Source organism: Puma concolor, chromosome A1, assembly GCF_028749965.1.
Source record: "Puma concolor isolate L17-30 chromosome A1, mPumCon1.1.hap2, whole genome shotgun sequence".
NCBI lineage: Eukaryota > Metazoa > Chordata > Mammalia > Carnivora > Felidae > Puma > Puma concolor.
In genome coordinates, this window is record NC_141667.1 from 219,122,505 (window position 1) to 219,140,496 (window position 17,992).

At 40.7% G+C, this 17,992-nt stretch overlaps 1 protein-coding gene across 4 annotated transcripts in view; it reads right to left on the reverse strand.

Moving 5' to 3' along the window:
* MED4 (mediator complex subunit 4) overlaps positions 1-17,992 on the reverse strand; it is a 47,809-nt gene that overhangs the window by 6,624 nt on the left and 23,193 nt on the right. The window contains exons 2-5 of one of the 4 annotated variants that reach the window (XM_086711942.1): positions 15,597-15,667; positions 13,813-14,126; positions 6,535-6,601; positions 1,126-1,296 (exon numbers count right to left, since the gene is read on the reverse strand). In XM_086711942.1, the coding sequence (XP_086568068.1) occupies positions 1,126-1,296; positions 6,535-6,601; positions 13,813-13,937 (363 nt within the window). In that variant the 5' untranslated portion in view covers positions 13,938-14,126; positions 15,597-15,667. Of the gene's footprint in view, positions 1-1,125; positions 1,297-6,534; positions 6,602-13,812; positions 14,127-15,596; positions 15,672-17,992 lie in introns of those variants that run through there. The other 3 variants (XM_086711933.1, XM_086711953.1, XM_025924274.2) reach the window with 3 other exon arrangements.

Sequence of the window (17,992 nt, forward strand, 5' to 3'; positions counted from 1 at the left end):
TAAGTTAGAAAACTAAACCAAATGGATACAATATACGAAAAATCCCTCAGTTTTAACAAATGGTAATAGAACACCAGTTGGTATCCTACTAATTACAAGATACAAAATGAATTCCTCAGAGGGGGAATAAAAACTATGTTGTACACCTGAAACTAAAGTAACATGGTGTATCAACTATACTTTGATTTAAAAAACAATTATAAGCCTACTGGGAAATTAAAAAAAATAAAAGAATACACCTGAGACTGAAATGAAAAGCAAAAAACTATGAATAACAGCACAGAGGGACTGACGGCATTTTTTCCTTCCTCTTTCTACTTTTCTGTATTCTCTGAATATCTTTTGATAAGCAAGTATTACTTTCCTAATGGAAAATAGATTTTACTATGGTTTTTTTTTTTTTTTAAAGCATTTACTTGGGGTCATTTTTTCAGCAGGAATGGTTAATTTACCCTGAACCACTCAGGTTTCTATTTATTGGAGCCCAATTGGACACATTTTGAAGATTCATCAGGGATAAGGATTCCAGCAGTGTCTGGTCAATATGAGAATCAAACTCAGCTGTTTCTGTAATATCACCATATAACAATTACATTAGTTAGTATTTAGTGAAATAACCGGGTAAATATGAGCGAAGAAATTGCTTTTTTGAAATAGTAGCCAAAAACTAGAGTCCTGGGGACATATGCCCAAATCCACCTAGTTTAGAATGGAGGATGAAATAAGTTAGTCAGTTTTAATCAATTTATAAAATTGGTACATATTTCTACTGATTTCAAAATATTTTTAAAGTTGAAGTAAAGATTTAGATTACTAATAACTGAAAACTTCTATCAGGACAGGATAAAAGTACAACTTCTATTAATTCAATTCCATTAGTTCTAGTAATTCAACACTGTGAAATCTTTAAATGATGAAAATATGGTTCAAAAGTAATGCAGACTACCTTAAAACATTAAGTTAAAAAGGGATGACAATGCCCTTTCATTCAAACTGTCAAGTTCTCATTTTTACACTTAGGAACTTAAGTTTTCTGCCAATTCAAAATACTTTAAAACAGATTTATTTTTCAGAAATAATTAAACAATATCTTTTTTTTTTTTACCTCCTCTTCTATGAACTTACCAATATTTGTTCTGCTTCCTTTAGCTGTTTTTGTAGTTGTTGAATATCACTGTCTCTCTTCTCTACTTCCTTTTCTAAAACTTGCATTTCATGATGGATTTTTCCCTGATTAAGTGCCAATTTCATCAGTTCTTGAAATTCCCCATCTCTGTGAATTAACAACTCCAGGACCTATCAGATATTGATTAAAGCAGACAACAGAATATTGAAAAGTGACATTCCAATGAAACAAAGAGTCTACGTGTAAATTGGCTAGGCTATAAAATGTTAACACCTCCAAGTATTATTCTACTCAATGTTAAGAATAAAAATAGCCTACTTCTGATTATTTTGGAAAAAAGATTATCAAGACTTTTTACTTTTTCTCATTACATGCTATTCTTTCATGCAAATAAGAACTACCAATATGCCAAAATGAGGTTTATTCACTTCCCAGGAAAGATAAAATTTTTGTGTATCCTTAAAAATACAAAATAAACAGCCTGACTTAAAAAATGAGCAAAGGAAAACTGATGCAAGCCACTCTGGAAAACACTATGGAGGTTCCTCAAAAAATTAAAAATAGAACCCTACAACCCAGCAATTGCACTACTAGGTATTTATCCAAGGGATACAGGTATGCTGTTTTGAGGGGGCACACGCACCCCAATGTTTACAGCAGCACTATTAACAATGGCCAAAGTATGGAAAGAGCCCAAATGTCCATTGACGGATGAACGGATACAGACGATGTGGTATACATATACAATGGAGTTATTACTCGGCAATCAAAAAGAACGAAATCTCGTCATTTGCAACTATGTGGATGGAACTAGAGGGTATTATGCTAAGCGAAATTAGTCAGAGAAAGACAAATATTATATGACTTCCCTCCTATGAGGACTTTAAGACACAGAACAGATGAACACAAGGGAAGGGAAGCAAAAATATAAAAACAAGGAGGGGGACAAAACATAAGACTCTTTAATATGGAGAACAAACAGAGGGTTATGGGAAGGGTTGTGGGAGGGGGGATGGGCTAAATGGGTAAGGGGCATTAAGGAATCTATTCTTGAAGTCACTGTTGCACTATATGCTAACTAATTTGGATGTGAATTTTAAAAAAATTTAATTTAAATTTTTAAAAAAGTGCAAAGGAAATGAATAGACCTTTTTCTAAAGACATACAAATGAACAAAGGTACATGAAAAGGTGCTCAACATCACTAATTACCAGGGAAATGCAAATCAAAACCACAACTGGATATCACCTCATACCAGTTACAACAGTTGTAATAAAAAAAAAAAAAAAAAAAGATAACAAACGTTGGTGAGGAGGTGAAGAAAATGGAACCTTCATGCACTAGTGGTGGGAAACCCACTGTGGGAAACAGTATAGAAGTTATTACTTAAAGAGTTAAAAGAGAACTACCAGATGATCCAGCAATTCTACTTCTGGTTACTTACCTGAAGAAAATGAAATTATTATCTCAAAAAGATATCTGCACTCCTATATTCACTGCAGCATTATTTACAATAGCCAATATAGAAAGCAAGCTATCCATCAATATATGAATGGATAAAGGACATGTTGTATGTAAGTTTTTATTTAAGTTCCAGCTAGTTAACATACACTGTAATATTAGTTTCAGGTGTACAATATAGTGATTCAACCTTCACATACAATGTCTGGTGCTCATCACAAGTGCCCTCCTTAATCCCCACTCCCTTAACAACCACTCCTCTGGTAACCGTCAGTTTGCTCTCCAAAGCTAAGAGTCTGTTTCTTGGTTTTCCTCTTTTTTTCTTCCCTATGATTGCTTGTTTTATGTCTTAAATTCCATCTGAGTGAAATTACGTGGTAATTGTCTTTCTCTGACTTATTTTCCTTAGCATAATACTCTCTAGCTCCATCCATGTCGTTACAAACGGCAAGATTTCATCCCCCACCTTTTTAAAAAATTTTTTAAAAAACATTTATTCATTTTTTTGACAGAGAGAGATAGTGTGAGTGGGGGAAGGACTGAGAGAGGGAGACACAGAATCCAAAGCAGGCTCCAGGCTCTGAGCACCCCTTGGGGCTTGAACCCATGAACTGTGAGATTATGACCTGAGCTAAAGTAGGATGCTTAACCGACCCGCATTCCTTTTTTATGGCTGAGTAATATTCCTGTGTGTGTGTGTGTGTGTGTGTGTGTGTGTGTGTGTGTGTCTTCTTTACCCAATCATCAACTGATGGACATTTGGGCTTTTTCCAGAATTTGGCTATTGTTGATAATGCTGCTGTAAACACCAGGGGCATGTATCCCTTCAAACTAGTAGAAAATGTGTGGTATGTACACACACAGATAGAGAAATACTATTCAGCCATAAAAAAGAAGGAAATCTTATCATTTGTGACAATAAGGATAGACCTTGAAGCCATTATATTAAGTGAAAAAAGTCAGCAAGAGAAAGACAAATACTGCACGATCTCATTTATATGTGGAATCTACAAGAGACAAACTCAGAAAAAGAAATCAGATTGGTGGTTGCCACGGGTGGGGGTGGGTAAAATGGGTGAAGATGATCAAAAGGTACAAACTTACGCTTATAAGACAAATTCTGGGATGCAATGTACAGAAATGGTGTCTATAGTTAACAATATTACATTGTATACTTGAAAGTTGCTAAGACAGAAAATTTTTGCAACTTAAAGTTTGTAAAAATGTACAGAGAAATGGGGAACCTGGTTGGCTCAGTTGGTTAAGTGTATGACTTTTGATTTTGGCTCAGGTCAAGATCTCACGGTTTGTGAGATCAGCCTGCTTGGGATTCTCTCCCTCTCTCTCTTCCCCTTCTACACACACACACACACACACACACACACACACACACACTCACAAATAAAAAATAAACTTAAAACATACATATATATAAAACTCACACTAAACCTGTGATTTCATTCATAGTATTGCTTTACAATGAAGATGGTTTAAAAAAGAGCAATTTCCAAAAATAGTAAATAGGTGGTATGCAGATACAACCTTTGACCTATGAAGGTTAAAAAGCATAAAACAGAAAGTCTGGGTCCAAATCTCGTCTTTCGTTTACCATGGATATAGTAACAGCACCTTATCACACAAGGTTATTGTGAGGATTTATGATATAATGCATGTAAAGTACACACAGGAAGAGCCCAATAAAGGCTAGCTATCATCATCACTACCCCACTACAGAATTAAGATGCAATCTTACCTAAATACCCTTACTTAACTGTGCGAAGTGGGGAATAATACTTCAAGAAAGGAAATGGCTATCAAAATTCAGAATCAATTTTAAAACTGTTAACAAAAATTTGTTAAAGAGTAAAAAGTATAGACCTGCCTCTTCAAGTTCCTTTCGATATGAAGTTCTTCTCATTTTTATAGGACTCAGACAAAAGACTGAGCTGTATCTTCTGTCCATGTATTAAAAGTATTTACTTTGAATAATAGTTTCTTCTATAAAAAGTAGTATATTCTACTTAATATACCTACAGTCCCTATTTTTCTCAAGTCACAAGAGAAAGCAGGGTTTCCACTTCTATAAAAGTATATTTAAAAAGTTATTAACCAACTTGTTGTTTCACAACACGTTTCAAGAAGTTTACAGTTTGACCTATATTGTATACTACCATAGAGCAGTAAAGATTCTTTGGAGATTTTATTGTTGAGTAGAGAAAAATTATTCAACTGAAGTCAGACCTCGATTCTAGTTCTATTCATCCATCAACCTCTAGTTCACTTATCCACCCTGGAACTCAAGCTCTTTTATAACACAGGAGGTTATAAAGACCATTAATGTCCCTTCTAAGTAAAATTCTACATACATGAAAATACGAATATTCAAATAAAATGGAGGCTAGAAAATTTTCAAATGGGCACATCACACTAATATTTAACAGTTTCAATGAAAATTCACAGTACTAAGTATAACGTTTAATTCTGTTCCAGAGTGGTGATGATAACTATCCACCATTACTAAGCTCTCCCTATGTGTACTTAAGAATGCAGTATAATACATCCTCACAACAACCTTATATGACAAGGTACTGTTATTTTTTAAGGACAGAACTGTTAGTTTTTAAAAAGTGTAAGAAATATTAGTGCTGATAAGACAGGTGTTAGTTATGACCTACTGAATCATCTGTGTGCCTGGCTCATAGCAAGCATATAATTGCCTAGGAAGTAAAGTTAGAACTTATATTTCATTTTGCTTATTTTGTAATTCTTATTTGGCTTCACAGGTATTTATGAATAAATATCTGAGACTAGCATTCTTTTATTACCATATTTCTCTATAAGCTTTTCCTAAAAACAAAATAAGCAATATACAAAGAACAACTTTAATATCCCTAAAATTACCAACTTACACTACCTGTAGCCTTATCTAATTCCCCCCTCTCTTCCTGAGGGCATTAATCCTTGAAGAAAACAGTTTTCTGATACTTCACTATTGACAATCAACCAAATTTCTCTGCCCTCAAAACATATGATAAAATTAAAATGATGAAGGGGTGGAAAGTAAAGAGAAAAGATCTATTAGAGATTTCTCCTGTCTCACATCATTAAATAGGCTAATTCTTCCTATCTGTTTCCTCTTAAAAATTTTTTTTTTAATTATGGCAAAAAAACACAAAGTGACATTTACCCTCTTCTTTAAAAAGTTTCTGGGTCAGAAAATCAATCTCACTGTAGAAGATTACAAAGCACAGAAAGGAATAAAAAAAATAAAAACTACCTATAAACTTAAAATCTACAAAATAACTTCTATTAATAGTTGTATGCTCTTTTATTTCTATTCATTTTCAGGATGCATTAGGGGGACAAGCCTATAATAAAAGGTTTATGGGAGCATTAACTTTCTTTATTCCAAATATTGTTTTAATATCCATTTAACAAGCCTTTGCTGGTTAATTCAAAAGACAAAAATGAATAAATGTGTAACTACAACTATAAGAGAAAATGCTATTCACCCTTAGACAACTATTTGCATCTTAAGCAGTATGACCTTATATAAGAGATTCAAAGAAAATATCAATTTAAAAGTTGTAATTAATAATTTAATAGAATTCAATCTTCCTATTTTCAAACAAAGTAAATGTAAGTAGGAAAACTGCAGTAAATAATGGGGATTTCTTGTTTGTAATTTTTTTTTTTTAATTTTTTTTTTCAACGTTTTTTATTTATTTTTGGGACAGAGAGAGACAGAGCATGAACGGGGGAGGGGCAGAGAGAGAGGGAGACACAGAATCGGAAACAGGCTCCAGGCTCTGAGCCATCAGCCCAGAGCCCGACGCGGGGCTCGAACTCACGGACCGCGAGATCGTGACCTGGCTGAAGTCGGACGCTTAACCGACTGCGCCACCCAGGCGCCCCTCTTGTTTGTAATTTAAAAAGAAGCCACTTACCTGGTTTTCCTCATCAGGCGGCAACAACTTTTGGTTTCTTGAAATTGCCAGCATTTCTATAAGTTCTCTAGAAAAAGAAAAACAAAAAACAAAACACCTTCACAAAGCAAATACAGTAGAAGCCTTCTCAACTATCTCTTCCTAACTGACTTACTGGATTCATGGTACCCACAGTACGCTGAGTATTCACAGCCACTGCTCCACAGTGACTATGCGCTTGGGCTCTCACCAGCTTCAAGACTCAGTTTTGATTGTTACCAGATGCATCTATGCAATTTTTACTTACTAGTGTAATTACATAAATTAATATCCATTACATAAATACCAATGAAATATGACTGCCAACAGAGAAAAGCTGTTTCTATAAAAACCTAAGCTGAATGCTGGGGAAAGACTCAAGAGATGTCTGCAAAGGCCTGCTTCAAAGAAGCAGGGAAAGTCATACAAATTCAGCAAGAGTCTGCCCTAAGACTGTTTGATGAGCATCTAAGTTCTCATTTCACTTTATCATTCATTTAAAGTAATCTCTACACCCAACATGGGGCTCAAATCCACAATCCTGAGATCAAGAATTGCATGCTCTACTGATTGAGCCAGCCAGGCACCCCTCATTTCACTTTAAAGAAACAAACTAGAAACTGGTAGACTTTGCATTATGGGTGGTTTATGCAAGAAAAACTCCTACATTCAGCACATTGGCCATGCCCCTTCATTTACATATCATCCAGGGCTGTTTTCCCACTATAATGGCAGAATAGGGTAGTTGCAGCAGAAAATTTATAGCTTGCAAAAATCAAAAATATTTATTATCTGGCCCTTCCTCTATAGAAAAAGTTCTCTGACACCTGTCTTAGATGAAAAGATTAGTGAAAACATAAGTTTATATGCTTTAAGGTAAAATAAAACAATTAAGGAGTAGATGAATCATTTTTTAAATCATTTTCTACTTTAATTGAATTTTTTTATAAAGTTTATTTCTTTTAAGAGCATATGCACATGCGTGGGAGAGAGGCAGAGAGAAGGGGAGAGAGAGAGAATCCCAAGGAGTGGGGCTCGAACTCACAAACCACGAGATCATGACCCTGAGCTGAAATCAAGAGTTGGATGCTTAACCAACTGAGCCACGCAGGTGCTCCTAATTGAATTTTTAAAAAATTTTTTGACGTTTATTTATTTATCGAGAGAGAGAGAGAGAGAAAGAGAGAAAGAGAGAGAGAGAGAGAGAGAGAGAAAGAGAGAGAGAAAGAGAGAGAGAGAGAAAGAGAGAGAGAGAGAGAGAGAAAGAGAGAGAGAAAGAGAGAAAGAGAAAGAGAGAGAGAGAGAGAGAGAGAAAGAGAGAGAGAGAGAGAGAGAGAGAGAGAAAGAGAGAGAGAGAGAGAGAAAGAGAGAGAGAGAGAGAGCAGGGGAGGGGCAGAGAGGGAGTCACAGAATCCGAAGCAGGTTCCAGGCTCTGAGATGTCAGCACAGAGCCGACACGGGGCTCGAACCCACAAACCGTGAGATCATGCCCTGAGCTGAAGTTGGGCGTTTAACTGACTGAGCCATCCAGGAGCCCCTGAATATTTTAATTAACCAAACAGGTTATCAACTAAGAGGGATTCTTACATATAATAAAATCCTATCTTTCTGGAATGAGCATTTACTAGATATACCAATTTTTCCTATATGAAAATTAGTATAAACATAATATACACATTATAAAATATATCACAGTATTAAAAAGTATATCACAGTATAAAATATGCCACAGGTAGTATCTATATATTAGCTTCAAACTTGCTGACAGATGGACTCCAGAAATTATGCAAGAGGCACAGCTGCACAATTAGCTACCTGACACGACCAGTCAGCCCCAGTGTTTGTACCTTCTTGCTGGCTGCTAGGCTATCTTCACCTTCCTATTTCCATCTTCCTACTCCTACCTTCATACGGTTTTCCTGGATGGTGCCAATTGGACCCAACCTTCCCCACTACTACGTTCTCGTACCACTGTGTATGAATTTGCTAATTAATGAAAAAGGGGGATATGGCAATGGAAAGTCTTCATTCACCCATTCATTAAATATTTCTTGAGTGCCTCTTATGTGCCAGGCACTTTCTAGATGCTTGAGTTATAAAAGCAAACAATGGAGGGGTGCCTGGGTGGCTCAGTTGGTTGAGCATCTGACTCTTGGTTTCAGCTCAGGTCATAATCTCACAGTTCGTGGGATCAAGCCCCGAGTTGGGCTCTGTACTGACAGTGCAGAGCCTGCTTGAGATTTTCCCTCTTCCTCTTTCCTTGGCCATCCTCTCACTCACACATGTATACACACACTTTCTCTCTCTCTCTCTCTCAAAATACATAAATAGACATTAAAAAAAAAAAACAGTGAACAATGGAATTTAAATTCTAATACAGGAGACAAAAATAACCAAGAAAACAGGCAAATAAAACTAGGGTTATAAGAAAATAAAGCAGAGTGTCAGTGAGCTGGTCTGGCTACTTACACTGGGTAGGGTCAGGAAAGGATTCTCCAAGTGAGAGGAGCCAGCCATGAGGGAAGAATGCTTGTAAAAAGTCACAGCTAGTTCAGGGGCCCAAAGATGGTTTGAAGAAGTGTGGCCAGAACATAGTATGCACTGGGGAGCAGGATACAAAATGAGGACAAGGGGAGGGAAGGAGGGAGGGGCCAGACTACTGTGTCAGGTCCTTGTAGGTCATGGTAAAGGATCAGTGTATCATTCCAGAGAATGAGAAGCAACTGGATCATTTTAAGCTGGGAAATGATATGACCTGATTTATGTTTTAAAACAAGCTAAGCTATCTGGAGAACAGATTGTAAGAGGGCTAGAATGGAAATGAAGTTAGATGGCTTCTGCAATGTTCCAGGCAAAAAATGACATTGGCTTTGACTGGGTCCGAGCCACTAGGATTTAGTAATGGTAATAGGTGAAACATGTACAGACTCAGAATATATTTTGGAGGTAGAGCTGGCAAGACAATGATGGATTAAACAAACATTTCATGAAAGTAGCATGTTATATTAATCATTTTCTGTACCCTATAGAGGAGATATAAACACTTGAAAATCTCTGATCTATGTAAAGGCTGGTTTCAGGGTGGGAGAGGTGGGCACTGGGGGGGTATGGTGGGAGATGTGGAATGAGCCTTTTCTGCCTTTCTTGCAAATCTGGGAATATAAATCCACAGAGAACCTTAAAAGGGCTTGCCCTAGGCACAGAACTACAGGGGGAAGGAGAAAGCTGTAAGACAGGACATTCAGTAACCATCTAGAACAAAGTGGAAACTTCTGTCTTCCCCAATGGTAAAAAGAGGCTGAAGGAAGCCCTGAACCCACTCTCTGGTTACAGGTGTGGGAGACAGAGCCCCGTCCTCGTATAGAAAAAATTAGAATCCATCCACAATTCCCCTTAGAAATATAATTTAGATGGGGGTTAGGTTGGGTATTAGTGGTATTACAGTTCAGGTAAATTATAGGTAAACAGAATTAATAGGCTGCTGTGGAAACCTCAAGACTCCTATCAACATGGTTTGTGAGGGACAATGAGTTCTGAGTTACAAACACGTTAAGAAAAACTTTTAGGGACGTCTAGACGGCTCAGTTGGTTAAGCGTCCAACTTTGGCTCAGGTCATGAACTTGCCATCCATGAATCCAAGCCCCACGTTGGGCTCTGTGCTGACAGCTCAGAACCTGGAGCCTGTCTCCCTATCTCTCTGTCTGTCCCCTGCTCACACTCTTTCTCTCTCTCTTTCTCTCTCAAAAATAATTAAAAATAAAAAAAACACAACTTTTAGACAATTTATTTAAAATTTTTTTAATGTTTAATTTTGAGAGAGAGGGAGAGAGAGAGAGAGACAGAGCACGAGCAGGGGAGGAGAGGAGCAGAGAGAGAGGAAGACACAGAATCTGAAACAGGCTCCAGGCTCTGAGCCGTCAGCACAGAGCCCGACGTGGGGCTCGAACTCACAAACTGCGAGATTATGACCTGAGCCAAAGCTGGATGCTCAACCGACTGAGCCACCCAGGCACCCCAGACTACAATTTGTTGTGTTTTTTTTAAATTCATCTAAAGACTACCTAATTCTATCATATTTTCCAAAGTAATAAAATATACTAAAAAGCTATATAATCAGGTAACAGTAAAAGATACGTCCTAAATTTCAAACTTACTATTTTCTAAAAGCCAAGAAGTTATACTAGTGAGTTTTCTTTTCATTTTTTTTCATAACAAATGCAAACACGAGAAAAATTTCATTAAGAGGATAATGACAAATTTCAGATTACAGAATCAGTATATGTAACTATACGATTGCTAACAAAATGGGATTTTTTTCAAAAGCCAACCACACTGGAACAACCTCACTCTGTGAAGTCTCAATGAATCCTAGGTGGCAAACTACAAAGTGACATCTCTTCCACTGCCACCACCATCCATCTCCAGGGTCATAAAAGATAAATTTTCACTTACTGTCACTCAGTCTTTCTTTAGAGATGAATAAATAAAACAGCAGAGTAAGTCAGGAGAAAATCAGAGGAAAAGAAAAACTTTTAAGGCAATTATTTATTACCAGGGTGCAGAGCACCTCAAGAAAGAAGCAGCTTATCTCCAATTTGTCACAAGACTCAGTGGAGGCTACAAATCAACCAGAAATCAAAGTGGCATTCCTGGGGAAAGGGCAATAGAAAAACGACACCTTCTTTTAAAGAAATCAAAAGAGAACTCAGCGCCTCAACTAATCATGCACAACTAGAAAGCTGAAGGGGGAAGGTTTCAGAAATGCTGAGATTCTTTTTTTTGGTCTCATAGTAAACTCATTTTGTGCTTTATTGAAAGATTGTGCTGTGAAGATGCACACATTGCTGGGACTTAAGAAATGTATTCAGGAATATGCTGGTCTAATGGATGGTGGTACAGCAGACTGTTTGCAACTGCTTACAATCAGTTTTTACTAAAAGGGTTAAGAATTCTAGTTAATGTAGTGGTTGAAGCTACTAGAATAAATAAGGGAAACAACTCTGTCTGCAAAAAAAAAAAAAAAGTAGGATTCATGTTTTCAATAAAAGAAAAGAAGATGCAACTTTCTCTTGAGGAAAAAAGAAGTAATGGTATCTTAAAGTGAGGTTGATTATATAATGACAGAAAACCTAGGGTTGCCTGGGGGCGCTGAGTGGGTTGGGCGTCCAACTTCACCTCAGGTCATGATCCCATGGTGTGTGGGTTCAAGCCTCGCATTGGGCTCTGCTGTCAGCACAGAGCCCACTTAGGATCCTCTATCTGCCTCTCTCTTTGCCCCTCCCCCACGGTTCTCTCCCTCTCCCTCTCTCTCTCCATAATAAAGAAAGTAAAACAAGAAAGAAAAAATAAAGAGGGAAAATCCAGGACAAGAGAGAACTCCACACTCAAGGTCTGCTACAGACTGTGACCCTGACGTGACTAGAAGCCAATGTGGCCAGAAGCTGATGTGACTCAAGGACTGCAGAGCCCTGTGGAATGACTGAAGAGCTCTACAAAGAATGCATTGGATTTCAACCTCTTCCTAACGAGGTCAGAGAAAAGCAAAACTACATTAGGATCTGCTGCTGTGCAACTTTTGAAACACTGAGATTCTTGAGGAAAACAAATGATCCACTACTCCAGCAGGTCAACACATTTCACCAGGCAGAAAATGCTATATACTCAGTAATCAAGGAAACAAGCAAATAGGGAGAGAGAGAAACTGGTCAATCCTAGCTAGATACAAGAGAATTCCAATTTAGTCTCAAATTTAACACAGCTGGTAAATTAATTATGCTATCTCAGGTGAAGACTACATGACTATCATGTATATGCACTCCTGCAGGTACTGACATCGTCAGGAAAACGCACCTCAGATATACGGCCAAATAATCCCGGAACAAGATCTTAAAAGTGACTACGGAGTCGTCCAATGTCAGAAGAAATGTTCAAATACCATTATCCTGGATAAGTAGGTTCAAAAAAACCATAGTTCCCGAACTTGCAGAGTATGAAATACACACTAGGGTCACAAAACAGACGAATTATGTTACAGCAAGTGAGCTCAGAAAAGAAATGAATTTACTGGGCTCCAGAGTAAAACGGTGGGAATAATTCACTGACAATACTAGGGCAAAGATTTGAAATTCTAAGACCAAGACTTGGAACAAAAGGCAGCAGTCACTACTTCCCAAAGGGGGTGTCACTTCTTCAGAAGTCAACATAGTCACAGAAAAGTGGCACACTAAGCTAGACATTTGGTTTCTACCTCACCGGGCGGTGGGAACTTACCAAGTATTTCAAAGCAGAAAAGTAATACGAGATGCCTTTTAAAAAGATAGCTCTGACCCTGGGCAATACAGTAAGATAAAGTGCAGAAGCATAAAGACAAGTAAAACTTTCCGGAGACTGCATTAAAAAATAGTTAACGACAGTGGGGGTGGGAACAAGACGTCAAATCTGCGCAAGGTTTTAGGGGGAAGAATCAAAACAATTTTAACATCCAAGTGAATGTGAGGGAGTTAAAGAAGGCTTCAACTTGACAAACAGCCACGAACCATGGTAGACTAAGCAGAAAGGCATCCAATTTCTCCTACCTCTTCCACACACGCTGCACTCCTGCCCTCCCAAACTTGCAAGTATGTAAGCACCACCAAGTCGTGCGTGCTCATGCTTCCAGGCTTTTGCACATGCTGTTCCAGCTACCTGCCGCCTACTGAGTCTAGTGAACTCATTCTTCCCATGCAGTCCTTTCTCCAGGAAGCCTACCCTGACTACAACCATGACAGGCACCCTGAGTCCTCGGGTTCCAGTATCCCGCAGTGCACGACTCTGTAAAAACAGGCTCTGCACCACGGTCGCTGTTTACGTCTGTCTCTTCCCCTTGACACTGGGCTCCTCTACGTCGGGACCTAGTCCCCCACCCCCTTCACTACAGTCTCCCAGCGCTTGGGACCCAGGGGGAGTTCCTTAAGTGTCTGTCGAGTGTCCGTGGACGAAGGTACTCACACCGGGCGATCTCTAAGGTCCTCTACAGTTCTGACCGTGTCGGGGTTCCAGAGTCACTGTCATTATTAAAACGTCTTCTAAGGCGGGGGGTTCCCATGTCGGCGTCTCGGAGGGTTGCAGACCTCAAGTGCCAACACCTGTGTATCGTCTCTGGGAGCGCGGCCTCCCCACCGAGCCCCGGGAACCGGGAACGAACACCCCGGCAGGCCTGGACGATGCAGAGTCAGTCCTCCGGGCCCAGCCCTCTCAGGCCTTCAGGCCGACGGCATTACCTTGACAAGACCTCCAGATCTTCCAGCGCAGACAGGAGCCGCTCTCGCGTGCTGTTACCGCCTGCCGCTCCAGAGCCGCCTGCCGGCCGCTCCTTCTCCTTCTCTCCACTCGAAGACGCCGCCATGCTCCCCACAGGCCCGTTTCCGCGACTGCGCAGCTGAGCACTGGGGAGCCGAGGCGGGCTCCGGAGGCGGAAGCAAGAGTCACCGAGGCGGGGGAAAAGTGGCCAGTACACAGCGCCCCCTATATTCCTGGAGATGCACTGAGGGCGGCGGCGCCATCTGATGGGCGAGCGAGAGTTTCTCAGTCTAACCTAGGGAGAGAGCCGGAGGACAGGGAGGAGCAAGGCGGTCAGGTTCTCCTGCGCTTTGTCGTTTTCGCAAGGAATGGGAAGTTCAACGGATTTAAGCATTTGCGGAAATTGCATAATGACCCACCTGTTGTATCTGGTTCTTTGTGAAATGGACTGGTCTCAATATTAACCTATCTTTAATCTGCATCCCTATGATGCTAACCCCGCCTTGGCTGTACCTCAGACCCTCTGCTGTCCTGGACAAAATTTCACACCATTTCCTGTCTCTCCAAACCTCCAACACCTCTTTCCCCCAATTCCCACTCTCAACTTAGGACCTTGCTTTCTAACTCACTAAGAAAGAGGAGAAATCTGAAGATAGGACTCCCACACACTGCGGCCCCCACGAGTGTCTGCCCGCCAGCACCGTGCCCCCGCCCCCCGCTAGCTGCTGCCCATGCACTTGCCTTGCTCCTAGCCAGAGAAATTCTCTGCCAATAGCTGTATCTTTCTGAAGGCACCGTAGTCCTCCTACCTCCCAAATGACAATGTTTCATCCTGTACTTATTCCTATCGCCATACCTGCTACTTTCCTAGTTTTAGAATATTCTTACCCCACTTTCCCTACCAGCAACCACTTTACTTCTTTGTTCCCCTCTGCAGCAAAACACCTACAAGGAGTTACCTAAATACTTTGTTTCCAATTCCATTTCTTCCTTATACCCATTTCAGTTAGTTTTCATCCTCATTTTCCCACCAAAACTGATTGTAAAGGTCATTGAAGACTGCCATGCTGCTAAATGTAATGGTCAGCACTCACCGAGCTTGGTGGCTCCTAGGCCCTGGACCTGTTAACATCCTCCTTTATCCTGGAGAACACTTTCTCCACTTGGGTTCTAGCATGCTGGTCTCTCTTTGTTGCTCTCCTTCCTCTCTGATCTCCCCTCTCCATCTCTCTGGCTGATTCCTCCACTCAACCTTGACCTCTAGACAGAGGAATGGTTGGGAGACACTTCTAAGTCCTCACCTCCCCAGCTCACTTTTGATCATCTCACCCAGTCCAGGGGCTTTAAACACTGTCTGTATGCTGACTCCAAAATTTGTATTTCCCTCCCCAACCTGTCCTCTGAATTCAGGCTTGTATGCCCAGTTCCTACTAGATCCTTCTGTTACTGCACAGAGAACCGGTTCTGAGCTCACGTGGGGCTACACTCTGCTGGAAAATCAATATTCGAAAGACAGGTAATGGGGGGAAAGGGAAGTTTACTTTATTCAGAAGCTGGTAACCTAAGACAGTGGGCTAATGTCCCAAACACTATCTTCCCTGTCTAGGTGAAGCTGGACGGTTTTAAAGGGAAAGACTTGGGAAACGGAGGAAGGTGCTCCAGGCGGGAGAAGCAGGTGCCCTGGCGGTTAGTCCGAGGTGGACCTGACCCTGAATAGACTTGCTGGTATCAGCCGCAGCTGTTTGGAGATACAGTCAGGACTTACCTTCTGGGGAAGCTTCGTCCTTCACTCCTCTAGGCCAGCGGTCTGCAGGTCTCAAGGCAAGTGGGTTAGTTCTGCTACACACCAGGGAACTTTGGTCAGCAAGCAAGGAGTGTGTAAGACTGAAGCAAGTTAGTCCTTAAGAGCAGCTGGAGGGCTGTTACAGTTCCCACTGGGTGTCTCAAATATATGGGCAAACCCGAATTCCTGATCTACGTCCCCTCTCGCCCAACACACATGTCACACTTCTTGCAGCCCCAACCACCCCCCCCCCCAGCCCAGTTGATGGCAGCTTCTTCACTTTGATTTTTCAGGCAAAAGACATAGGGTTTTCCTTGTTTCTCATACATCACGTCCATCAGGAATCCAGATAGTTCTGCCTTCAGGACATGCCCAGAAGTTGTCCATGTCTCATCTTTCCGCTTCTTTTTTTTTTTTTATGTTTATTTATTTTTGACAAAGAGACAGAATGTGCATGGGAGAGGAGCAGAGAGAGAGGGAGACACAATCTGAAGCAGTTTCCAGGCTCTGAGCTGTCAGCAGAACCTGACGTGGGATTCAAACTAATGAACCTTGAGATCATAACCTGAGCTGAAGTCAGACGCTTAACCAACTGAGCCACCCAGCTGCCCCTCATCTTTCCATTTCTAATCTCAGGTCCACATCTCCATCATGCCTCAGCTGCATTTACTGGGATTGCCTTTGCGCTGTTCTCTCTGCTTCTCCCCTCACATCTGCAGGCACAGCCCTTTCTCAAAGAAGCCCACCTGGCCATCCTTTTTCCTACTTGCAATCTACCCCCACATCCTATACCCTTTCCCCTGCTCTACTTTTTTCCATAGCATTTGTCCTTTTCTAACCTTCTATATAAGTTAGTTGGTGGGGGCACCTGCCCTGAGGGGACACCTCAGTTGGCTGAGCATTCCAATTCAGCTCAGGTCATGATCTCATGGTTTGTGAGTTCAAGCTCTGCCTTGGGCTCTCTGACGTCAGTGCAGAGCCTGCTTCAGATCCTCTGTCTCCTTCTCTCTCTGCCCCTCCCATGCTCATTCTCTCCCTCTGTCTCAAAATAAATAAACTTAAAAAAAAGTTAGTTGATGTGTGTTTTGCTAATTATCTCTTCTGCTGGGATGTAGGCTACATGAAGCCAGAATTTCTGGTCTTTTGCTCAGTGATATTGCCCCAGTGCCAGAAGGCTGCCTGACAGAGTGGGCACCTATGACTATTACTGGATTTGTTGTTGACAGAGGTGCTAAAATCACCAAAGATGCTGAAAACAAAAGGTAGATATCTGTAGTTTTGCCTCTAAATGGTAAAGCCTTATTTTCTGTCTTTTCTGTCCACATTCTCCTTAAGGATTCTCAAAAGCAACTCCAAATATTTATAATATCCTCAACCAGAAATGCAATATTCTGCAGCATAGTAGTAGACACTCATGGTTACTTTGCAACCCAACAAACACTAGTCCGGAAGCTTATTTCCCCAGCCAGTCACCGAAGTAAGTTTGAAGGCTCATGTTCAAGATCACACTCACTAAGAGTGGGGTAGAGAGTCAGACTCAGGCAATTCTCTCCCCGTAGTCAGGCAGTGAGAAAAGGAAAACAGACCAAATACATTCATTAACTGTCTTTAAGAAGCAAAAAACCTTGACATTCTATTTCAGAGCCCCTAATCCCAGGTAAAAATACCACTCAATTCAGGATCAAGCTTCCATCTCAAAAACAACATTTATAGTTTTTGAAACCATGAATTACCTCTCAGAAAGCTACTGGGGGGAAGGGGTGGGTTCCCAGCAATTTGCTGGCTTTTAAGACAGCAATTTCAGTTTTTGTGGGTTTTTTAAAAGGTTTATTTATTTTTGAGAGCGAGAGTGTGAGCAGGGGAGGGGCAGGAGAGAGAGAGAGAGAGACAGAGAGAGAGCGAATCTGAAGCAGTTTCCATGCTGTCAGTGCAAAAGCCCGACGGTGGGGCTCAAACCCACAAATCACGAGACCATGACCTAAGCCGAAGTCAGACACTCAACTGACTGAGCCACCCAGGCGCCCCAGCAACATCAGTTTTTAAATCAATTATAAAGCCTCAAATGTGCCATTTAAACTGCTTTTAACAAGTCAAGTTATCTCTGGTATATCTAACTGGGGCTGCTCTACATCAAGAGAAGTTTCACAGTCTGAATAAAGCCTCTTATCTCCTTCACACCCCTGTCCTAGTTACATCGTGAAACCTTCATCAGAAGAACTCATCCTCCACGTTCCAAAGCACAAAAGCTCCCACTGCCCCAAACTGCTCAGTGTTCATTAAAATTATCAGCCCCGTGGAAAGCATGGCATTTGTCTTTAACTCCCTACATTCCTGTGCCTTGAGAATAAAAAAACGGCTTAGGTTGCACATCTTATTCC